General features: G+C 50.6%; 1 protein-coding gene across 1 annotated transcript in view; it reads right to left on the bottom strand.

The window, feature by feature from the left end:
- Nucleotides 1–25077, bottom strand: part of Cacna1s (calcium voltage-gated channel subunit alpha1 S) — a 62484-nt gene that overhangs the window by 28018 nt on the left and 9389 nt on the right. Inside the window, exons 3-16 of the mRNA XM_026397116.2 lie at nucleotides 18237–18376; nucleotides 16388–16530; nucleotides 16074–16226; nucleotides 13715–13920; nucleotides 12690–12793; nucleotides 10858–11003; nucleotides 10396–10477; nucleotides 8730–8890; nucleotides 5412–5637; nucleotides 5033–5240; nucleotides 3929–4049; nucleotides 3276–3390; nucleotides 2097–2190; nucleotides 1341–1410 (exon numbers count right to left, since the gene is read on the bottom strand). Of these exons, the coding sequence (XP_026252901.2) occupies nucleotides 1341–1410; nucleotides 2097–2190; nucleotides 3276–3390; nucleotides 3929–4049; nucleotides 5033–5240; nucleotides 5412–5637; nucleotides 8730–8890; nucleotides 10396–10477; nucleotides 10858–11003; nucleotides 12690–12793; nucleotides 13715–13920; nucleotides 16074–16226; nucleotides 16388–16530; nucleotides 18237–18376 (1969 nt within the window). The remainder of the gene's footprint in view (nucleotides 1–1340; nucleotides 1411–2096; nucleotides 2191–3275; nucleotides 3391–3928; nucleotides 4050–5032; nucleotides 5241–5411; nucleotides 5638–8729; nucleotides 8891–10395; nucleotides 10478–10857; nucleotides 11004–12689; nucleotides 12794–13714; nucleotides 13921–16073; nucleotides 16227–16387; nucleotides 16531–18236; nucleotides 18377–25077) is intronic.

Genomic DNA, 25077 nt, shown 5'->3' with positions numbered 1-25077 from the left:
AACTTATTTCCTTTAGTGCATGTATCTTTTGTTGTAGGCCATTTCAAATTCTTTTTAAAATCAATTAATTAATTATTTTGGTACAAGAGATTGAACCCAGGGGCGCTTAACCACTGAGCCACATCCCCAGCCCTTTTTATTATTTTATTTTGAGACAGGGTCTCCCGAAGTTGCTTAGGGCCTTGCTAAGTTGCTGGCTTTGAACTTGCGTCCTGCCTCCTGAGCCCCTGAGATCGCAGGTGCCCGGCTTGAATTATTTTTAGAAAGAAGGTAGATATAAACACAATCCCTCCTCTTGCTAAGACCTCTCCTCCAAGCATCCAGCCCACTCTCCCTGCCCTCCTTCTCCTCTGCAGTTCCCCTCAACTTTCCTACGTCAGCCAGTCTCCACCCGCTCTCTAGCCACCCGCTTCTAATAGATGACACTTGTGAGGTGAGACAACTCCAGATGAATTATTCTAAAACTCCAATCTTCATTTCTGGTAGATACTGGAAGAACATTTTATCAGTCTTACTCTACCATCTCCATTTCAACCCACATTTCATTTCTCAAAATCCTTGCATATATTCATTCATTCATTCATTTTACTGAGTACCTACTCTGTGTCAAACACTGTGCCATCCAGAACACAAAACTTCCCCATGGAGCTTAGAGTTATTGGAGCAGATGGTCATTGGCTGATTCCACAAAGAGGATTGCCCCCATGACCCAGTGCTCTATAGGACCCATGAGTGAGCTGAGCAAAGCCTGGGAGCTTTTGGATACCAGGACTCTTCCAGGTGGACTTTTAGGATTAATCCAGCCTGATTCAGCTTCCTCCATGTGTCTTCTCCTTGGTCCAGATGGATAGGATTTCTGGTTATGTGCATTTAGATGCTCAGAGTTCATCCATAGCTGTGTGTAATCCCCCCTTCCCATCCCCCCTTCATCTTTTCCTTTTGGATTCTACACAGTGCCACACATGGATGGGTGTGCGTGCTCTCATTGAGGGTCCACTCTGTGTGACTACTAGGAAGGTCATATGTACCCACCAGTCTCTGTGCTTTCAAAACCAGGTCCTCAGCACTGAAGCATGCATTCAGCACTCAATAAAAACTTGCAGAGATAAACACAAACAAGACGTGTGAATTTTTCTACTGTGTGTGTTGTAGGGAGAAATGAGCTGGCAGATAGATGGCTTATTTGCAAGGTTGGGTGAGGAAGGGACATCTCCCTGGTCCTGACCTCCACATGGAGGAGTTCGAGTAGGGGACACACAAAATATTGCCCATGGGGAAAAGGTGGCATATGCCTCTTTAATCCCATCACCCTGCTCCAGCCTAGGCTCAAAGATCCTCACCTGGGAAGTCTGCTGAGGGGTAGGGATCCTTCACCTCATTGACATTAGATTCAAATTCATCAATTTTCAGCTGTAGGAAGGAACATAATAAAGAAGATGGCAAAGCACAGCTGCAGTTGCATGTCCTGAGCACATGCTGGGGACCAGCGTAGCATTCAACCTCCATAATCCTCTGTAGCCTGAGGGACAGGCGATACTGTGGTCATCCCTGACCTACAGACCAGAGCCCAGGCCCAGCAAGGTCAGACAACTTGTCCTGCCTCCATGAGACACAGTCAAGCCCACGCTTGTCCCAGCCTGTGTCCTCTGTTGGGTTCAACAGTGGAGATGGACTCCCCAGACCAGGCTCCCCAGCCCCTCTGAGCCCAGTTCCCTGACTCCTTGAACTCCATTTCCTTAGTCTCTGGGAATGTCAAATCATGCCAGGCTGAAACGGGCAGAGCAGGACTGGTGGGGAGTCAGTCGAGCCTCTCAGTAGGCATGGGTGTCTTAGGGAGGTGGAAACCCCTTGCTCTAGGGCAGGAAGCTGGAACTGTGAGGAAGCCTGGTTCCCTGATTGGAAGGCCCCGGCCTCTCAGTACAGGATTCCCTGGAGCCGATGCATCCACCAGTCCTCCCCCCAACAGAATGCAGGGGAGCCCTTACCTCTCTTCCATCTCCCCTTCCTGCCCCACCAATGCCCTGAGGCATGGGGGAAACCAGGGGGCTTTCAGAACCCAACATGTAGCCTGTAAAGCACCTCATATGAGGTCTCACCTTGGCGGTGGTGGGAATGCCCTCACCCTTGGGTTTCTGCTCCAACTTCTTGGCCATCATGGTCTTCTCTTCCTCTGACTTATCTGGGAGACCCCTGGGTTGGAAAACCAAGGAAACCTGAGGTGGAGTCCCAACCAGACAGTTGTCAGGGGTCTTCTCAGCCTGAAAACTCCCTCGGAAGGATCCCACACCAAGGGCTCAGGGGGTCTCTCTGCAGGAAGGTGAAGGACTGGCTACCAAGTGGGATGGTGGTGGACCTGGGCAAGCCCTTTCTCTGATGAGAGGCCATGATCCACAGCTCAGGCTTGAGGCTCACTGGTCAGCTCTATTCAGTGTTTGTTGATATGGGTGGAAAGTGGCTTTGTACTTAGTTCATACAAAATTCATGGAAGTGGTTTGTCCAAGATGGTTTTAAGCTTTCTAAATGTCTGGACTCTACTGCTGGTCTCTCTTTCCCCTCCTCTTCCCATGTTTTGTCCACAGGAATGGGCACTCCATTCCAGCAGGCATGGGCATTGGGAGAAGCAGGGCTCCATCCAGAACCTAGTTACTCCAGTGTGCCCCTCCAGGGACAGGCAGGGTTGGCACCACCTTGGAGCTTGCTGGAAATGCAGAACCTTGATCCACCCAACCTGGTTCAGACCAGTTGAAACAGAATCTGAATTTTAACAAAATTCCCAGGTGGTACATTTGTAGTTTGAGTTTGAGGAATGCTGTCTAGACCAGTCCTACTTCCACCCCCCAGAGGAGAGTCCCAGGCTACAGAGAGTGACATGACATCCCAAATGGAGAGACCTCAGGAGGTCCAGAGAAGCCAACACCCACTTCACAGATGGAAGGTGCCTGAGGTTCAGTAAAGGACGACTCCCTCCAAGAGGTACAGTGACTCAGAGTAGTAGGGCTGGGAGGAGAAATCCCAGAAGCCCTCAGGCGGGTCACCTGGCCCGATGCACCAGGTTCTGCCATCACATCTCCTGAGGCCTGTGTAGAAGGCCATCCCCCCCAAAATGACTCACAGGACTGCAGCAACCCTGGCTGTCCTAGCTGTAGGAGTGGGCCTAAGGGAGAGGCCACATGGCCCCTCATCATTTGGCTCCAGGGAAAACCCCCTCCCCCAGATGGAGGCCAGTACCGGGGCCCAGCGCTCCAGCTCCCTCCTGCTGAAGACACAGAACTCACTTGGACATCTTCCTGCGTTTCCTCTCCTCGGCCTTGGCCTTCTGGGCAGAAGTCAGGCTCTCCGCCTCAGCCAGGTTGTCCACAGCAATGGCCAGGAAGACGTTGAGCAGTATGTCTGAGAGAGCCGAGCTAAAGAACCTTGGGTTGGGGTGAAAGGAAGCCTCTGCCTGTGTTGACAGGACCTAACGCCCGCTGGGGTAGTGGAATGTCCCTTGCTAGAGAGGGTGTGAGCTCAGGGACACAGGTCAGGGCCCTCCGAGAAGCCTAGCTGCAGAGGGTATCCACGGGGGGTTCTGAATCCACCATGGCCTTTAAATCCTATCCATTTCCTGCCATAACTGATCTCAGCTCCTGCACCAGGCTACTACCTGGGGACCACCATCTGTACTGCTCCTCAGCTAAACCCTGTGCTTCCTCCCACCTGCTCCAGGCTGGCTGAGGTCAGTTTCTCCCCATGACCAATCATTCCTGCTATGGTCCTCAAACCTTTCTATTGGGAGGAACCATCCCATAGCCACACCTGCCCTTGCTTTGTCCTATCCCCCCACTTCATGAGCTAGGACCTCCCCTCCAGCCAAAGGGCCTGGCTGCCTTGTCAGTGGGCACTCTTGACCCCTCCCTAAGTTCTCTGCACCCTGCACCCAAGGGGATACAGTTGCCACAGACGAAAAGGATGATGAAATAAATACACACAAGCACGCCGGGGTAGGACAGCCCCCCATAGGCCATGATCCCGTTGTACATCACAGAGTTCCAGTCCTCCCCTGTCAGGACCTAGGGGGAGAGGGAGGAGCGAGGAGATGAGAGGGTGGGCATGCAGCCCCGAGAGTCTTCCGTAGGGACTGCATGGTTCAAAAGGCCTCTTCTGGCTCCGTCATTCTCCCCAGTCTGTCCTCTTTATCCCAGGGCACAGGTGACTGGTCCCTGCCCTCCCCATTGCCTCTGTTAATAGCATCTCATCCAGTTCTGCAGGGCCAGGGAGTTTGATGAAGGGGTCTCTTTCCCAGTTTGGTTCCCAACCTCCAGGCTAAACTGGATGGCACCAGCCAGGGCCCCTGTCATCCCAGAAATGGTGTGAAATAGCAGGTCCCTTGAAAGCCATGATGTCTGACCAGCCAGCGGGGTGAATGGAAGAAAGAGAAAGTGGAGCCGTCCAAAAGACCAACTGCTTGTCACACACCACCCTTCTTGCTGGTACAACAGGAGGTGTTACCTGAGAGGTACCAGCTATAACTGAAAGGAGTTTTTCCTACATTACACTAGGCTAGCTCTGTGGGAGGCAGTGGCTCTGAGGGCCTCTCACTGGGTTACAGACACACTCCCTTTGGTGGCTCCTAGGGAACAGGTGGCAGAGCCATGCCTCCCGAGTGAGCAATGTTTCATGCATCCCTCGGGCTTTCCCAGGGTGGGCAGGGAGTACCTGACTTGTCTGGATTTGTCCTCAGAGACACGAGCTGCACGCCTCTGAACTCCCGGCGCACCCTAACTCTAGTCACTCATCATCTGTTATCCTACCTACCTCTCTGCAAGGACCAGGGACCAAGAAATATCAGACAGATTGGGCCCAGCCCCACTGAGGACACAGGCCAGCCGGCATGACAGTGGCAAGAAGTACAGGGGATGGGGGAGACCAGAGGAGGACACCAGCAGATCCAAAAGGGATTCCCAGAGAAGGTGGTGCCTGTCCTGATCTTTACGGACAGGAAGCAGGATTCAGTAACTGCACAGGAAGAGAGATGTACAGACGGACGGCCTACCTGGAAGACGCTGATGAGGGCCTGGGGGAAGTTGTCAAAGTTGCTGCGCCGCACTTCGGTGTCTTCAAAGTCGTACCTTCCCCCAAAGAGCTGCATGCCCAGCAGGGCAAAGATGATGATGAAGAGGAAGAGCAGCAGCAGCAGGGAGGCGATGGAGCGGATGGAGTTGAGCAGGGAGGCCACCAGGTTGCTCAGCGATGTCCAGTACCTTAGGGGAAGTGCACCGGGTGGGGAGGAGGCAGAGTCCTCTCACCAGCACTCCCAGGGGATGGGTGGGCTTGGGGAAAATGGCTTGGGGGGATGGGATGCACAGAGGAAGGGCTGCCTGGGGGTCAGAAGCCCTGGATTCCCAGCGCAGGAACACTGGCTCTTTGCTCACTTTGTGATCTTGAAGATCCTCAGGAGGCGGATGCAGCGGAGCACGGAGATGCCCAGGGGCGACATGGCGCCCGACTCCACCAGCAGGATCTCCAGGATGCCGCTGCACACCACGAAGCAGTCGAAGCGGTTGAAGATGGACATGAAGTACTGGCGCAGGCCCAGCCCGTACATCTTCATCAGCATCTCGATGGTGAAGAGGGACAGCAGCACCCGGTTGGCGACATCTGCAGGCAGGCACCACAGCCTCCCATCATGCTCCTTCCCATCTCCATCTCCAGTCCTTTGCCCTGGACGGAGCCTCCACCCATACACCCTCCCGGGGTTTCCAAGGCACCATGGTTTTTTACCCTTCAAAACTCAGTAAAACCTGGTGAATTTTGCCCACTGAAGGAAACCTAGTCTAAATTTCCAACAAGCTAAGTCGTACCATATTTAACAGGAAGAGAATTTCATCACTTTTAGTTTCATTTATGTTCATTAAGCTCTGCTTTTGCCTCCTTATCACATACACCGCCCCACCCCCACCCCACAGAGGAGCCCTCCAGGGTCTACAGCAGCCAATCTGTCCTCCTGTACTTTGCCCCGTCCTCCTTGGGAAGCCCCTGACCAATACTCCTTTGTCTTTCCTTATATGTCTGACTTCTTTCTTTCAAGTGGACCCTTGCATGGCCATTGAAAAAGCTCAAGTCCATCCCATTCACTCTGTCTCTGCTGTCTGAGCTCTTTCCTCCTGATCCCAGCCAGCTTCCTGAAAGAGAGGTCCACACTGCTCTCTTCACTTCCCAACTGGTTCTATCCCATTTGTTCTTCAACCCATATCCATCTGGATCCACTCTCATCATTCCACCAACAAGCTCTCCAGGGTCGTCCATCGCCTCCATGTTGCCCAATTGCTGGATGTTTTAATCCTCTTTCTGGTCCCCAGCAGCCCTGGCTCTGTTGAACATCCTTCAGCCTTTACAGACATTCTTTCTCTTTCTCTCTGGCTTCTGTGATACTACATCCTTGTGGATTTCTCTTCCCCTCTGGTTCCTCCTAAGCCCCCTCGGCAGATGTATTCTTTACTCAGACATTGAATGAGAACCTGAGCTATACACTTGGGTGGACACAATCTCCTGGGGATCTGGCAATCTTCTAGGATTGTTACTTCAACGCTGCCCCTGCCAATGACTCCCAGATTTAATTCTTGAAGAGATTTAGACCTCTGTGCCAAATTCCAGACATGTTTTTTCATCTGCTTCCTGACCTCTTCATTGGGAGGTCTCAAATGCCCAAGACCAAGCCGATCCCCTCCTATCTCACCAAGCACATGTGGTCATTGACCATCTTCCCCATCTACCACCATCCACTAATTGGCATAGGCCAAGAACCTCAGGTTCACCTCTGCCTCCACTTAGTAGGCAGTGTCCCCAGCTTCCCCACATTTGGTCACTGACAATGTGTGGTACATTTAATAGGGTGTTCAAAAGATGGGGGTTCAAAAGAATGAATGAAGATAAGAACAGATGCACGCAGGCATCTGATCAGTAGCGTGGTTTCCTATTTCCTTCCCAAGTCTTCGATTTATTTCTTTGAAGAAATTTAATCTCCTTCATCACATCATATAGTAGTCTCTTGCTCTGTCCTGTTAGTTGAGGTTCCTGGGGTTCTAGCTCCCATTGCTTGGACCTGAGGCCTCCTCCTCGGGGGAGCTCTGTCCCTTATTTGGTTTGCAAGTTTTTACTGTGAACTCATCATCAGGAAACATTTTCCCTGTGGGGATTCTGTGTGCTTTGGCTCCTTGAAGCATCCTTAAAGAGCAGTTGTGTTTGCTTCTCTTGGGCACCCCGGGGATTTCACTTCTCTGCAGCCAGCATCACAGAGGCTTTTTATGTTTGTGTCTTAGCTTACCCTCTTGGCACCATGACAGGTAGTGAAAATTGGACCCCATGCTTCCAGAGGGCACAGATCAATTTCGATTTTTTTCACTTGAGACATTTTTTTTCCTCCTTCCAGGGCCCCAGCAGGGAAAAACTTCTAAGCTCCTCGTGTGGTCCAATGGGCAGGGAGAGTTTTGCTTACTTTACTTGGGGGCAGCTTTGCTAGGGCTACTTGGTGCTATGCTATATACCAGCCCAGGGCCCCATCAGACCCCATCTCATATCCCTGCTTAGACATTAAAAGCCCAGCTGCTACCTTTGAGGGTTTAGGTCTAAATGTCCCTGGAAGTTAGCTCATGAGCTCACTTGTCTGGCTTTTGACCGCCTCTTTGTTTCTGCCACCCAGAGACCTCCTTCTCATAACTTGAAATGGTGTTATTATAAATCAGGTAGCATTGTTACATGTTTATAATGGGAGAGCACTTAGTTTGTCCACCATATTGGAACTGGTTCTTCTTTTGTCTTGCCCAACCCTTGGTCACAGTCCTTAGCTCTGCACACAGAGGACTTTGACTGCATGGATGAGGCTCATTTATCTTCTGCAAAGACTCAAGTCCCATCCTGTTACATTCATCCTTATAACTTTTCACTGGCTTTCCTTTGCCCCCAAATTATTCTTCCAACACCTATGACAGCATATGAGGTCTGTTATAAGCAAAAGCAACTCTGCCACTCTGGGTCACATTCAAAGTTCAATGGATCCCCAAGTTCACATCTTCACTGTTTTGCATGCATGGTCCCTCCTGCAGGAATCCCTGCCAACCTTTGACCTCCTGGGCCATGTCTACTTCTCCTTTAAAATCATGGATCTCCAGAATCTCTTCTGTGATCCCCCTCTAGCTCCCTTCCATCTGCTCTATCAATGGCCTCCTGGATGGCCTTGAAACTATTCCCATGTCCTCTCCTCTGGCTAAGTACACTCCTTGAAGTAAAGAGCAGTGAATTGACTCTTTTGTATCCTGAGTTCTTTTTCTATGCTTTAGTATGTACTCAATAAATAGTTGGTGAAAGATTGTTCCTTGTGGTAGGATTTGAGCTCAGATGCTTGGTGCTCTAAATTACTAGTAATCTTATATGCAATGATCTTTGATTGAAATAATTTGCCCAGTCACTTGGGTAAGCACTAAAAGCTCTCCCAATGTGTTGCTGTCACGGGTCCTCATGGATAGCAAAGCCTTGAGGAGGAAAGTTAGGTGTGTCACCTTGCCTGTCAAGATCTCTATTTTCCCATGTAAAAGGAGGGAGTTGAATTGCATGATCAATCCCAGCAGTCAATAATTCCTAGAAAGTGAGGTCAACATCCAGTTGGCCTCTTCTGGTCAACCCCATGATACCCTTGGCAGGTTTTAGCATCAAGTCCATGTGCTCCCTTCCCAAATTCCTTCCCTCCAACTCACCTTGCAAATGGGTCAGCCAGAGTGGCTGGTTGTGGTGCTCTGAGGCAATAGACAGGGTGTTGAGGGCCACTATCAGGATCACCAGCCAATAGAAGACCTTGGATTTCACTAGCTCGTGACACTTCCAGCGAAAGACACGATTCCACTGCCGCCAGTGCCGGCTGAGGGAGGGGACAGGAGGATGGGGGCCAAGAGCTACTTTGCTGGAGTCCATCTTTCTCCAGTGACACTCCAGCCACACCTGGTCAGAACACCCCTCTCCCCTCCTGCCACACAAGAGAGCTCAGGGCATGAGTTTCAGAGCCCTGCTGATTGAAAAATCTGGCCTCTTACTGCAAAGTTCTTCATCTTGCAAATGAGAATAATAAGGATGCCAACCCCTGAGGCAATTAAATGAGCTGATGCGAGGAAAATACTCAGCCCTGAGCCTCACACAGGAGTTGCATGCATTTTAATTTCAATTAAAGCAACACTGAATGGTCCCAATAACTTAAAAATGTCTGGGATGGTCAGGAAAAGTCACTTGCACCATTTGTATGGCCTTTTTGGTGAGCAATAGGGCCCCATTTATCAAAGTTTAAAATCTATATTTCTTTTGACCCAGAAATCCCATTTCTAGACTTCTGCCCAGAAGAAATGGTCATTCTTTTGCACAACACAGGAAAGACTAATTAGATACATTTTGGTACAACGGTACTGAGGAATAGTTTATATTCAAAGATATATTTTTAAAAAGGTATGTATGTGTGTGTTCATAGATCTATGATTATATGTATACATAGGTGTAAAAAATGGTCCCAAATAGAAAATTTTAAGTAAAAATTATGTCATGAGATGATATGCATATTGTATTCATTTATTTAACAAATGTTTGTGAACCCTTCTATATGCTGGGCATTATTCTAGTTTTTATAGTGACAGTAGCCCTCATCTGCCATTGTGAGTGGGCTACACAGCACTTATAAATAACCCCATTATGTAGCAAACAAAAAAAGCAGAAAATCGTGTGTGTGGTGTGTGTGGTGTGGTGTGGTGTGTGTGTGTGTGTGTGTGTGTGTGTGTGTGTGTGTGTGTAATAGAGATGAAAGCACAGAAAAGATCTTACAGGGCTACTTGGCTAACTGTTGCCATGGTTACCTCATTGAAGGGCAGTAGGGACTTTCATCATTTCTTTAGTGTATTTCCCTATTGTTTGATCTTTCAAAAATCAAGACTATGTGTGCATTTGTAAAAGACAGCCTACCAATCAAACAAACCCTCCTTAAGACAAAGGCAAGAGCTTGGAGCGTCGCCTTGTCTCCAGACGCTTGGTCAGGGCCAATTCTTAGGAAGCCCATGTTGTGGGTCCCCCTTTCCCTTGTGGAGGTTTCCAGCCTCACCCAAGCCCACCTCCTAAGAGAGCAGCAGCCAGATGTGCTGGCTGCCCCTAAGGGTTCCCTGCTTCTTCCTTGAAGTATATAAATAGGTCACCTGCTCAGGGCCTTCTCTGTGTGTTCCCTGAGCAGCAGGACACTGCCGAGTCCTCAGAGCAAGAACTGGCCCTGTTTTCTTGCAAATCTGCCTTTCTAAGGGCTGGGATGGTGACTGGAGGGGAAGGTAACTCATTGGAATCTGACCCCATGTCTCAGGGAGAGGGCCAGAAGCTGGGAGATGGTCAGGTACTCACATGAACTGGATGATCTTGTTCAAGCCCTCTATCTCATACAGGCTCTCGGTGTCAGAGCCACCTCCATCCAAAGACAGCCGCCCTAGGGAGAGGACAGATACAGAAAGTCAGCCACAGGAAGGACGCAGCGGAGTTAGGTACCTCTGGGAAGGACGGTGCAATTGTGAGCCTGGGTCCTCCTGTGATTTCCTGAGATTTCAGATTCCCAAGAGCCCTCATCTGCCATTGTGAGTGGGCCACACAGCACTTTGGGAAGAGCCCAGGGCACCCCTGGATTCTACCACCTGGGGTGCAGGGGCTTCGGCAAGTCATCACCCTCAAGGGCCAATGCTGTCCCTGCCCAGGGGGCCTGCCAGGCTTTCGGGCATATATAATGGCGTCACGCTCTCTGTGGGAGCGGATGGTGGGGTGTGTGGCTCAGTAGCAGGATCGGGAGGCTGACTGCGGCCCTGGGGCCCAAACCTTCTCTCAAGTCCTCCACGTCCATGACCTCGCCCTGTGTGATCCAGCTCATGTAGCCCCGGAGGTCCTCCTCCAGCTGCTGCTTCTCCCGGAGCTTTTGAAAGGTGCCCCTGGACTTGGCCTTCTCTCGCTCCTTGGTGAATTCCCTGAAATGGGACGGGGCAGGCAGGAGGGGAGGAAAGGGAAAAGAGGGGAAGCCTGAGCTTCCTGAAGACAGAGGGCTCCCTCTGTGCCTGGATGTGCCCCCTTCTGGCTGTGGTGTTGCCTGGGGTCTGAGGTGGCCCTCCAGGTGGCTCAGGGTAGCACCTCTCTCCGTTCCCCTTCCTACCTCCAGGAACACCTTGGAGGACCACTCAGCCTCCCGTATCTATTTTCCCACTCCGTTTCATTTTCCCCCACCTTATTTTGGGGTTACCTTTGAAGGTGGGGGTTAATGACATGATAGTGTATTGCCCTGATGGATCAGCCATGGATCCTCAGAGTGGCTGGCATGAAGAGGACACTGCCTGACCCTTTCAGGTATCCTAGAAATTATTTCCACTTACAGACCCAAGGCCTTGAGGAAATTCCCCAGGCCAAAAGGCAGGCACCAGTTCTGGAAGCAAAGGACCTGAGGGAGGGATCTGCAGACCAGCAGAGGGCAGCCCTGGGCAGCAGAGGGCAGAGCCCTGAGTGGACCAAAGAGACAGCAGCAGTGATCTTCTGCTGAGATGGGCCCCGGAGGCCAGGAGGAGTCTGCTCTTAAGACAGTCATCACACCCTGTCAGGGTGGTGTCCGGGCCGGGGCTCTGTCTCCAACCTTTCGTGGTGCAGCAAAGCATGCTGATCCCTTCTTAGAACTATTATTTTGTGCCAGATGCATGGACTAAAACCACAGTTTACAAAGGGACCAATTATATTAAAATACAGTTTTTGTACGCAACATTCTGATAGAGGAATACATGTAGTTCTTCATTAATTCATTACTATGAAGATCTAGTGGTCAGTTAAATAACTATCACAATTTCAAGGTAGTAATGAGTATCACTGTTTACAGCAACTGTAATGTGACTTGGGATTTCTGTTAGGACAAGTGACGGCCACTGCTGATAACACTGTGATCTGTCACCTATGTTCATCATTAAAAGAAACTCAATATTAATTGGAATAATAAAAAAATAAAAATAAGTTTCTCCTAACCAACTTCACAGACCCTTTGAATTCTATTTACAGACTGCCTGGGGTGGGGGAAGCTTCTAGGGTGGGGTGATTGGCTACTGCTAATCTCTTCACTGTGGCTGGGGAGGGACCCCAGCAGGGTTATCTCAGAGGGAACAGCCCTCATTAATAATGACCGTTAGTACTTAGTGCGCGATATGTGTTGGACTCTAAGTATTAGCTCATTTAATCCTCATAAATCCTATGAAATAGATGCTAACATTATTCCTATTTGACAGATGCAGAAACTGAGGCACATAGAGGTTAGGTAATTAGACAAAGCAGTAGTGTGAGACTTTAAATGAACGGTCTGTGTTAACGAGGGGCCATACTGCCTCCTAGGCACACCCTGGGGCAGGAGGCTGGGGTCTAAGGGGCTTTGTTCAGAAGTGTGAGTGCAGAAGGACAGAAGAAAGCAAGAATGGGAGAAGCTTGAGGAGAAAAGGGGAGGAAAATGAAAACCTGAAGGGTCCTGCTGCCATCTCTTATCTTTTCCTTGCTAACCAGGAAGAGTGCTCTTGGCCCAGTGGGACTGACGGGGACCCAGGGATGAGCCCAGGAGCTAGCCATACCTCCCTGCCCTGCTCTGCTCCTTCCTCCCCACCCCTCACCCCAGCTGCCTCTGGGCTCCTTACCCACTCAGGACGCCCAGCACCAGGTTGAGGATGAAGAAGGATCCCAGCAGAATGAGGGTGACAAAATAGATCCAGGGCCACTCGTTCCCGATGGCATCGTTGACCTGGTCCAGACAAAGGTGTGAGTCCCATCCTCTGACCCCTGAGGACTTAAGTGCTCTCCCCAGGTCTGTCCACTCAGAATCTAGCCACTCCTGGGCACAAGGAGAGACACCATTTGGGCCCAACAAGGAGACCTTTTCTCCTTGCAGACTGCAGGGGGCCTTGCTTGTCTGGCTATCCTAGGCCATCTACCCATTTTCCCTCACCAAGGTATCTCCCATGTGCCTCTGGACTAGGCTCTGTGGATGCCATGTCCAATGGTGTTGTTTGTTTGTTTTGTACCAGGAATTGAACCAGGAGTGATTAATTACTGAGCCACATCCCCAGCCCTTTTTGTTTTTTACTTGGAGACAGGGTTTCATTAAATTGCTTAGGGCCTTGCTAAGTAGCTGAGGCTGGCTTTGAACTCGCAGTCCTCCTGCCTCAGCCTCCTGGTTGCTAGGATCACAGGCATGCACCACTGTGCCCTGATGTTGGTTTCTTTATGACCAAGATTTTTCAAAGTGAACAACCTCTGTGACCCCAGACAAATCATGCAACATCTCTGAGCATTAACTACCCCATCAATTTGATGAGGATAGCGGTATGTGCTCTGTCCTCACAGGCTGGCAGCAGAGGTGAAATCACATGGGTGACACTCCTTTGACGAGTTCAATCATTTGCTTCCTAGTCTGAGCTCACAAGAAGCATTCACACTAATCCTTTATATTTGTCAAGCATTTGACAGTTTTACTATTGTTCCTGCTCCAGGCCACATTGTGATTAAGAGTGCTGGAGTGGAGCCAGAAGGATTAGAGTTCAGTTCTTGGGTTCTATGGCTCATCAGGTTCCTAACCATGGGCAAGATATGTACCCTTTCCAAGCCTCAGTTTGCTTATCTGTTAAATGGGCAAAAGCAGCAGTAGGCACAGGCTCAGACCCACCCAGTAAAGGACATCCGTCCATCCCTCCATGGTGATGCACTGGTACACCGTGAGCATGGAGAAGCCAAAGTTGTCGAAGTGGGTGATGCCGTGGTTGGGCCCTGGCCAGCCGCCCCTGCACTCACTGCCATTGATGGTGCATGGGCGTCCCGAGCCTGTCCTGGCGCAGGGTGATGGCTTCTCGTTCTCCACGGTGGCCACGATATCTGGAGGCAGAAGGCAGAGTCAGTGCCAGGCAATGCTAGTAGGGGGACAGTAACAGGATATAGGATGCTCAGGGAATAGAGCAAAAGGTCTAAACCACACTGGGGTGAAGATACAGAGGATGGCCCCCCACGGAGCAGATGCTGGAGAGGAAGGGGTGGCCCAGGCCGAGGACTGGCCGTGGATGGCTATGGACAGAAGTGACTGTGCTTAGACCCCAGGGCCTCTCTGGAGAGTCTGCTTCTAGGATTAATCATCCAAAGAAGTGCAACCCATGAAGCAGGACTAGCAGGAGTGGTCTTTGTATCCACTGCCCACAAAGATGGGGAGCAGCCCGGCTGGAGTGGGGCATGGGGCTGGGGACAGGGACTTGCGTGTTCTGACTTCAGAGGCCCATCTGGGGGCTAAGTTGGGCATGTTCCAACAGCACTGGGCTGAGACATCTGACCTGCGGGGCAGGGGTCTGCTCTCCAGGGAGCAGACAACAGGCCACAGCCTGGACTATCTTCCCTCCCTGGATGGCGCTTTTATTGTCTCTAAAATCCTGCAAATTTGAGAACATTCTGGATCACATTAGGGTGTTTTACAGTCTCCCTGTGTTCAGAGATTGACTTAGCTCTCTGGAAGCAGAAAGCCCTACCTTACCCATGTTGACCAAGTGGGCTCAGTGTCCTGCAACGGGACAGCGAGGACCTAGATGGTCAGAGCAGGGCCCCTGACCCCACAAAATCAGTAACCCCAATCAGGCAGGGGCTTTTAAGACCTCCAGATTTGGATTGAAGATTGTGATAGACGGTCCCTTCCTGTCTGACTGTCTGAGAGGGCTGATTAGGATGCCGACTGTCATGGCCATGAGAAGAGGCTGGCATGGGAGAGGACCAGAGAGGAGCCCACTGAGAGCTTTCTTAGAGTTCGATGCCAGCATCAATTGTCCCCTTGTTGCAAAGGGATGTGAGGAGGTGGGGACCAGCCCCTGAGATGCAGCAGGTCCTGGTGTGCTATTCTGATGAGTCAGAAGCCCAAGTTTGGGGGCAGGGCTTGTCCTGATAGAGGGCACCTCTCTGTTGTCAAGTTCAATTCCCCCATAGTCTCCCTTGTAAGCAATGTCCAGGCCACGACCAGCCAAGGCTGAGGCTAAGTCCCAGCAAGCTACTGCCAGTGTGGAGCAGCCAGTCACAGCACGAGAGACCAGAGACCCTCTCAGGGCATCGCCTTCCCCCAAATGTTTTGAAAGGAAAAGTTAAAACAAACAAACAAACAAAAGCCTGGGGATATAGCTCAATGGTACAGGCTTCCTGGGTTCCAAACAAATATCAAACAAATAAGGCCCTCCAAATTCACGAAAACTATGAACTATTTTTGTAATAATGCTGAGATGTCACTCTCCCCTTTGTCTCTCATTCAACAAATGCAGAGTGGGGTTGTCCACTGAAGACTCTTGTCCAGTCAGGCATTAAAGAGTGTTGCAAAAAATATGCAAAACGGTGCCACTCTTCTCACTAAATATTTTTGGTTAACAAGAATATAATTATTTTTCATAAAACTACATTATCCATATATTACCTCATATCACAGGGTTATTCCTTTCCTTTAAAAATGAATTAACAAGTTAGTATCATTTGTCTCAGTCTTCATTTCTGATTCCATGAATATCGATAGATCAAACTCACATAACTGAAAGCTCTCTGGGTCCTCCTTACTTTGTAAGAGTTTTAAGAAGCTGGAGGAATGTTGGTTTCAAAAACTTTGTTCAAGGGTGACTAGGCCTCAGTGTAGGTTATGTTTGGCAACTGGACAAATGACCCCTTTGACTCCTGAGTGTTTTCTCGAGGTCTCCTTCGGAGTCCACATTCTGGGCCCTGGATCTGAGGAATCTCAAGGGAAAGCAAAAACTTCAGCTGCAGGGAAAGTGGAAGAGAAATCCAGGCTCATCCCAAGCCTGCACCTCAGTCCATGACTGGCCCACAAAGCCTGGAAGACGCCAGGCGTGGGGCAGGTCACTGCCTTTCACTGACGGTGGCAGAGATGTCCTTCTTCCAACTCCTCCTGTCCAGGGGAAACCCATTTCCCAGGCCAACAGGTGTGGGAGGCAATGGCCTACCCTGGAGCTCTTCACTAGCATTGGTGTCCCACTCCCCGGTCCCCGAGGGCTCACCCGTCCCGATGAAGTAGCAGGTCTTGTGCATCTTGCCCTTGAAGAGCTCCAGGCCGATGATGGCGTAGATGATGACCATGAAGAGGACGAGCAGGGCGATGTGGAACAGGGGGAGCATGGCCTTGAAGATGGAGTTGAGCACCACCTGCAGGCCTGCCAGGGCGGGCAGCGGGGAAGGGGAGTCACCTCCCTGCTGGGTCCCAGGACCCTCCCTCTCTATGATCCCTGGGAAGCCTCTGGGACGCCAAGGTAGAAGGGGACAGGGGAGCAGGTTGGGAGAGGAGGAGGGGGTCTGCTGAGGCACCGCCACCCACTGGGCACCCCCGACACCAGCCGGAGGGGTCTGAGCACGCGGAAGGCTCGCAGGGCCTTGACGTCCAGGCCGGCGCCTTTGCTGCTCATGGGGGCCGTGTTGCTCTGGATGATGTTGACCTGCTCCAGGATCACCGTGAAGACCCTGGAACGCAGAGGACAGGGGGTGGGGGTGGGGCCAGGGGTCAGGTAGGCCACCGTCCCCATGGTCTGTGTCTCATCCGTGTTCAGAGTATCTGGGGGGAGATGGCAAATGCGATCATCTACTGCTAACTGGGGATTTGTTAAGAGCTGCCTGGAGAATTCATTAAAAAAGATTCTGGGGCCAAGTTCAGACTCAGTGATCTATTCGTGATGTCTGTGTCTGCTCTTGAGGGGTGTGTGCCACGGTCCCTGCCCTGAGCCACAATCGCAGTGTCCACTGAGTACACCATGGAGGTCAGAGGGTGCTGTGCTGATCGGCCCAACCCCATGGTGACCTAGAGCAGGAAACCCCGGTGCAAGCTCTTCCCCGGGCTGTTTCTTTCCTGCTCACTTCCTTCTCTCTGAGTTTACTTCAATTTCCTCTCCTTCAAGCCTCCTTTCCTATAAACCCTGCCCCTGACACAGGCACCCCTGGACACACCGCATGTGAAGCCGTGACGCGCCTGTGGCATCCTGTTTGGACACGTCATTCTGCAGGCCCTTGTCTCAGCTCCCAGACAGGACAGCTCATGAGGGCCAAGGCTGATTCACAGAATTCTGTTTTCCTCCTTGTGCCGAAAGCAGCACTGGGTCGTTAGCAGATAAGCCACACGGTATTTATGCAATCGAAGGGCAGCCTAGTGGTTAAGGGTGAAGTCTATGGAGCCAAGATTTCCTTGGTTGAATCCTGGCAATGTCACCAGCTAGCTATGTGATCTTGTGCAAGTTGCTTAACTTCTCTGTGCCTTAGTTTCCTTATCTACAAAATGCGGGGGAGGTGGGTGGGAGAATTAAATAAGAAGCTATATACGAAGCACAAAAAGTGCTCAATAACTGCTGCTCTTATAATTAGGTAGTGGTTAATAAAGGTAATGTTATGAGCTGAGTATAATTCCTGCGTTGAAGCTCTAACCTCCAGTACCTCATAATATGACTGACTTTGGAGACAGGGCCTTAAAAAAGGTGATTAAGTCAAAACGAGGTCACCAGGTGGGCTCTAATCCAATCAACTGGTGTCCTTACAAGAGGAAATCTGGACACTCAAAGACACACCAGGGGTGCATGTGCCCAGAAAGATTGTGTGAGGATGCAGGGAGAAGGCGGCCATCTGCAAGCCCTGAAGAGAGGCCCCAGGGGAAATCACACCTGCTGATACCTTGACCTTGGGCTTCCAGCCTCAGAACTGTGAGAAAAGAAATCTCCATCAAGCCTCAGCCTGAGGCACTTGTCATGGCTGCCCAAGCAAGCTACTACAGGTTACTAAATGTCCCTTTTTTGTGAACCTGAATGACAGGCAGATAATGCAGGTATGTGGAATCAATGGACAGGTGACAAAGGCAGACAAACATGAACCCCCAGCGACTGCCTGCCCCGGGCCCTCACAGATGGTTTCTACTGTCGAGTGGTGTGAAAGAGATGAAGAGTTAACTGTGCCTAGCTGGGGAGCAGTTGGTGACCTGCTGGCAGGTGGCAGGTGGTGGGGGGCAGTCCTTTCTCTCCACCACACCTACCTACCCCTGGGCTCTGGTCTTTAGCAGAAGCCACCCCATGGCAGCAGTTGGCATGATACTGGGCTTCCACCCTATCCCTGGGGGCCAGTGGTGTCAGCGGTGGGCACAGAGTCCTCAGCCAAGGAGTGACTTCAGTCCCCCTTGAGCCAGGCCTCACCCCAGGAAGACAATGATGAAGTCCAGCACGTTCCAGCCGCTCCGCAGGTAGGCATCCTGGTGGAACAGGAAGCCGTAGGCAATGATCTTCATGGCAGCTTCAATGGAGAAGACGATGAGGAAGAAATACTCCAGTTTCTCCTGTGGGAGTAGAGGCGGTCATGCCTCGCCTGTCCCTCCAGCCCCTCTGGCCCCACGGGTCCTCAGCGCCCTGCCTCAGAACACTGGCTCCCTCTGCAGGGACCCCACCCCAGCCCCTCACACCACACAGCCCCACGTGGCCATCCCTCTCGCTTCTGGCAGTCTTTACTCAAAACTTGTCCCCTCGCCGAGGCCCTCCCTGGCCACCAGCTGCAAGTTGAGCCACCTCCAATGTTCCATATTCCTCTTTCTCCCTCATTGAGTCTCCTCGGCACTGGTCCCTAGCTAAAATACCATATGCACCTTCTTCTCTGTTCATTCTTTCTCTCCATGAAGTGGGAAGATTCTAGTCCATTTTTCCCCGTGACTCTACTTCCAGGGCCTAGAACTGGAATAATCTGGGCCAGCCCCCAAGACGAGAGTCCCCAGGTGGTTTCATTTGGGCAGCCCTCTCTCACATCCAGTGGGCGGATGGTAGGAGGAGGAGGTGGATTTCTCAGAACTCCAGAGTTGCTCCCCCTTTTTGTTCAGGGTCTCGCCCTTTAGCTCATTTTCCTGTGACTTCCCTGCTCACCAGGCCCACCTAACCTGAGCTGTCTGCAGGCAGCCATGATTAGGCAAGATGATCCAAATGTGGGGTACTCTGTGTATGGGGGAGACCCTGCAGGTAAGAGGCTCAGGTTTCAGCTCAGATGCACCCCACAGGAGGCCATGCTGACTCTTCTGGGCTCTGTCCTGTAGCCTGATCCTCTGGGTCACCCTAGGCTTGGCTAGGTCACCCTTCCCCTCCTCTGGGCTCGGGCAAGAGCTATTTCTAACTGAGAAAGCAGGTCCCTTCTGTCAGGGCTCCAGGCTGAAACTGCTTTCCTTGCAACCATCTGAACCCTGGTTTGGTGGCTTCTAAGAGCTTTGGTCCCCACGTCTCCCCAAAGAAGCCCTGTCTCTAAGCAGTGTCAACCTGGCCTGCTGCCTGGTCCAGGTGCAGAACTGCACAGCTCCAGGAGGTGACAGTGACAGGTGCCCCATGGAGCTGAGCAGTACAGGGCTCCATGTTCCAGAGGCCAACCCCCCATTCAACTCTTGAAAGCACTCTGGGGAGCAGGGTCTCCCCCAGTCAGTTCACCATGAAGGCCTAATTCATATTATGGACTCATGGTTCCTTGACCCTGGCAGAGCCAGACTGGGGAACTGGCCACTCCATTCATAACTTGAAAGATCATCTATTTCTATTTCCAGTTGGATAGACGTGGGAGGCAAGGGAAAAGATCTCTAAAATGACTCATTAATGTAGTTGTGACTGCAGAAATCTCCAAACAGGTTATTGAGAGAATTTTCCAGAAACCATAATTTCTCCTTCCAGGAAGAAGGGTAAACAGAGGCATATATGAACAGACCTGTCTCCTTGACCTACCGCTAACTCCTTCCCTTAATGTGTAATCTCACAACTTTCTCCATCTTCCAAAAATGATAGAATGGGGACTAGAAGGCAAAGCGGTGCCATTCTGCTGAAGGGTCTGTTGCTGGAGATGGCTTGGCATCAGGCAGAGGTGCTGGGCAACCCACTTCATGCCCAGGAACTGCAAAGGGGGGTCTGGAATCCTCCCTGTTGAGAGTGGGTGGGGTCTCCTTGGAGTGGGTGACCAGTCTCTCCCTGTCTCAGGACAGGCTTCTGACAGTGACGCACACCATCGAGGGGTGGGTGTGAGGGAGAAGAGGAAAGTCAAGTCAGCATGTAAACTTTCAGATTGCTGAAAACTCTAGGGGGACAGACAGAAGTCAGGTTGAGGGGAGGGAAAACAGGACCCAAAATAGTTTCTGTGTCCACAGGCTGGGATGCCAGCCATGGACACCGCAGTGCTGCCTACACCTGTTGCTGCCTGTCCAGCTGCTGCTTGGCTCAGAGCAAGTTTGTCGGGAGCTGTGAGCCTCAGATGGGGTCACTCGGGTTCCACAGTCCATGAGCTCCAAGGCCCAACCCTCTCCACCATCCTCCTGGCAGCCTGATTGTGAGTGTCTGGGTGACCGTGCACAGCCAGAGGAAACTGGTGTGCACACACGGCATGGCCCTTGCCCAGAGGGACACAGGAGAGGGATGTGTCCATTCTTGTGTCATAGGAACAATGTCATCAATGTCACACTGCCTTGGCCCCTTGGCCTCCCCAGCCTGGATTGAGCCTTGCACAAAGGAACGAGGGATGGTAATTCCACAGATATTTGTTAAGCTTGGCACTGGATGTCCTGGGCAAGGCCAGGCTGTTTCCTGAGATCAAAGTCATCAACCTTCCCAAAGTACCAGTTTCCATCTGCACCCCCCCCAAGAGTCAGCCATTGGGGAGTGGGAGGGAGTAGGTCTATGGCAGACAGGTTCTCACCAACTCTATTTCTTTACTCAAGTTCCTAAGACTCCATGAATTTCGGTTTCCGTATCTGCAGAACCAAGATAATGAAAACTACCCTGAAGAATCGTCTTCAGGATTAAAGGACTCCCTGTAAGGAAGGGTCTGCTGTGGCCTGGACGAAGCATGGGCTCAGGAAGTCTTACTAGAGGCTTGGGCCCTGGAAGACATTGTCCACCTGCACTGTCCTGTTGTCCATGCTATTCTGTTTGTGTTCATAGAGCTGCTGTATGTGGTTGCAGCTGTGGGTGGCATACCAGGGCTTGGCTCTGTCTGACCTTGAACTCATCAGGTTTGACTCTGTCTGACCTTGAACTCATGGGGTTTGAAACTGAACTTCTCCCTTTGAACATGCTGTAACTCACACGTTCCTGCCTTAGCCAATGGTACCCATTTGCCCAAACCACAACCAGGGGTATTTTTGGACTCAGGTCCTTCAGGTTTTTCAGGTCCAGGCCTTTCTACCCTGAATGCCGGCTGTGTGCATCTTGTCCCCATGGACACAGCCATAGCCCTTGCTCCTTCCCCCATCTTCAGTCATCTGCTGCCTGCCACGACTCCTCCTCCTTCTGCCCCCTCTCTATCCTGGTCTGGCCATTTTCTCTCCTACTGCTCAGCAATGTCTTCATGGCAGATAAACCCCACATGCCTTCCTGAGCACACAAGGCCTTCTGTGACATGGACTCCTGCTGACCTTGACCTCTCTTGACCTACCGCTGGCTTGCTGGCCACCTGCCTGTCAGGTAGAATGATTTTCAGGTATCCCTGCTGCTCTAATATCAGTGCCTCTGTTCATTTGGGTTCTCTGCCTGGAGTGTCCCTGAGTCCTGCCCCCCAAGTGGACCTCTCATCTCTTAAGGTCCCTCTGACATTGCACAGGAAGAATTGGTCCTGTGACACTGTGCAGTGTTTCCTTGTCTGCTGCCCAGCTGCAGCCTCCTGGAGATCATGGTGTCCTTATGTGTCATCTTTTTTTTTTTTTAAATTGATTTTTAAAAAAAAATAAGTGACAGCAGAATGCATTACAATTCTTATTACACATATATAACACAATTTTTCATATCTCTCATTGTAAACACAGCATATTCACACCAATTCATGTATTCATTCATATACTTTGGATAATGGTGTCTATCACATTCCACCATCCTTGCTAAGCCCCTGCCCCCTCCCTTCCCCTCCCACCCCTCTGCCCTATCTAGAGTTTGTCTATTCCTCCCATGCTCTCCCTCCCTACCCCACTATAAATCAGCCTCCTTCTATCAGAGAAAACATTCAGCATTTTTTTTTTTCTGGATTGGCTAACTTCGCTTAGCATTATCTTCTCCAACTCCATCCATTTACCTTCAGATGCCATGATTTTATCCTCTTTTATTGCTGAGTAAAATTCTATTGTGTATATATGCCACATTTTTTAAAGATTGTGCACCATGATCAAGTGGGATTGATCCCAGGGATGCAAGGTTGGTTCAAGATACGGAAATCAATAAATGTAATTCATCACATCAATAGACTCAAAGATAAGAATCATATGATCATCTCAATAGATGCAGAAAAAGCATTTGACAAAATGCAGCACCCCTTCATGTTCAAAACACTAGAAAAACTAGGAATAACAGGAATGTATCTCAACATCGTAAAGGCTATCTACGCTAAGCCTCAGGCCAACATCGTTCTAAATGGAGAAAAATTAAAGGCATTCCCTCTAAAAACTGGAACAAGACAGGGATGCCCTCTTTCATCATTTCTATTCAACATAGTTCTTGAAACACTGACCAGAGCAATTAGACAGACAAAAGAAATTAAAGGGATACAGATAGAAAAAGAAGAACTTAAATTAGCACTATTTGCTGACGATATGATTCTATACCTAGAAGACTCAAAAAGCTCTGCCAGAAAACTTCTAGAACTAGTAAATGAATTCAGCAAAGTAGCAGGATATAAAATCAACACCCGTAAATCAAAGGCATTTCTGGATATCAGTGACAAATCCTCTGAGAAGGAAATGAGGAAAAACTACCTCATTTGCAATAACCTCAAAAACAAAAAAAGATACTTGGGAATCAACTTAATGTGTCATCTTAGTTTCACTGCCCTAAGAACAGGTGAGATGGAATATTTCTTCAGTAGCAATAGTACCTGGATATGGGGCCTGGGTTTCCCATCAGAAGGTTGTTGGGGGCAGATGAGGGGAGGATTTTTTGGAGAAAGCCCCCTGTTGAGGATTCCAATGCCCCTCTCCCAGGGTGCAAGATCTCCAGCTCAAAGGGTTTTGAGGCTTTGAGTTTTTCCCTTGCTCTTCCCTCTGCCTGGAATGCTGTTGCCTGGATAGTCACATGGCTTCCTGTCTTCTTTCTTTCAGATTCTAACTTGAAAGCTTATTAGTCAGACCCTCAAGGCCACCCCCTCCTCCACGTATTACCTTATCCTTCTTTATATTTCTTTTTAACAGTTGTCAAGACTTACAGTTTGTTTATTTATTTAATTTATTTATGTTTACTGTCTCTCTGGACCTAATATCAGGTTCACAAGCTCAAGCTCAGGGAGTTTGCTGCATTCACTGCTCATACCTGCATTTGGAACAGGGCCCACCACATACATATTTGTGGCCGAGTCAACTATTCAGTGTCCTAGGGCCCTGGAGCCCGGGTGCAGGCTGTTGCCCAGGGTTGGTCCGCAGACTGTTGCCATCTCTCCAAGGTGAGGGAATTGAGGTATAGGCACTGAGTGAGCATTTGGAAAATTTCATAGCAATTTGGAGCAACATCCAAGCACATGGGTGAACTATAGAAAAATCTGGGTTTGTCCATCACATGGCAGGTTCCACAAGTCACAGTAGGGCCATGTATCAGTTCATGGTAGTCTGGAAGTTAAAAATAACAAACCAGGACTAGGGTGTAGCTCAGGGCTGGGTGCTTACCTAGCATGCAGAAGGCCCTGGGGTCCATCCTTACCACTTCAACAAAAACTCTAAACCCAAACGCATTCTTCCCCATAGATTGTCATCTGAAAACCGGACTCCAGAATGTGTCATATTGCCCTGCACATAGTAGGTGCTCAAGGAATGTTTGTTAAATGAATGAATGAACTTGGAAAGTTGTGATCTCTGCCGCTACATAATTCAAAGGCAGGTGCAGCCTTGGGATCTCCTTTCCCAAGAAGAGATGCTGGACCTCAGGCCAGCACCAGAGCTGAACTCCTGAGCTCAGGGGAGGACCAGGAGGTGCCTGTCTGTGGACTGAGAACTCCATTTCCACTCCCTTCAAGGGCCTTCATCACCCACATGCTGCTTAAGGGACCCACCCCTCCACAAATAGCATTTAACTGGATCTCTCCAGGGCACATGTGGCTGGAGGCAGGCCACTGTGTGACCCTGGCCCACAGGCCTTGCACCTGCTCCCTGGGATGTTGAAGCCAGGTAGCCATAAAGTCCCAGACTGAAAAAAGCAGGGCTCCGACCACACATCCCTTACCCTCCCTCTGTCAGCTTTCAACTCCAAGGGTCGCCTGCCCCCGGCATGCACTGTGCTTTATGGGAAGATAGTGGAAGCCAGCTGGCTCCCCTCCAAAGGGACCCGCCCAGCCCCAGACTCCTGTCTGGACCATGGAGGCAGCTGTCACCACATCTCCTTCCCCTGTGTCTCTGCTCAAGCACTACGGCCTGGTCTGGACTCCTGTCTCCCAGGCCACCCATGTGCCCATGGAGGCTCTGAATGTACAAAGCCCACAGAAAGCACCCTAATGGGACTGGTTTAAGAGAACAGATGGCAGCATCAGGGTGGCTGTGGGAGAAGGGCCCCCTGGGCAGGTACTCTGCCACCATGTGCCTGCTCCCTACCCTGGGCCTCAAAGTCCCCTCTTTGGAGTCCAGGCATGTGACCTGCACAGACACCTTCCTGCTAGGGCTTGGGGCTGGTGGGTGGGGCCATTAGACTCACACTGTGGTCCACTCATTGAGGCCATTTGCTTCAAGGAAGCAAAGGGGATTTGGCTGAGGGGAGAGGGGTGCTCAAGTGCTGGGTAGAGCTTTGACTGTGGGTGAAGCAGGGGCTGGCATGGTGGTCCCCACATATCCTTGCATTCCCAGGGCCTCCCAGCAGGTACTTGGGCAGGCTGGACAGGTACAACCATCAGAAGACACTTCTATGACAATCAGGACTTTTCCCTCCTGTCTTTCTTCCCTTTCTGGCTTCCTGGAGCAGACAGCAGGCTACTGGGTGGGCCTCCTTGTCTCAGGAGTGGTAGGGCCCTGACATTTGGTCTCGTGTGGCTTAAGATTAACCTCAGGGTGGGAGGTCTCAAGGA

Source organism: Urocitellus parryii, chromosome 9 (assembly GCF_045843805.1).
Source record: "Urocitellus parryii isolate mUroPar1 chromosome 9, mUroPar1.hap1, whole genome shotgun sequence".
NCBI lineage: Eukaryota > Metazoa > Chordata > Mammalia > Rodentia > Sciuridae > Urocitellus > Urocitellus parryii.
This window is presented reverse-complemented; position numbering and strand designations above follow the sequence as displayed.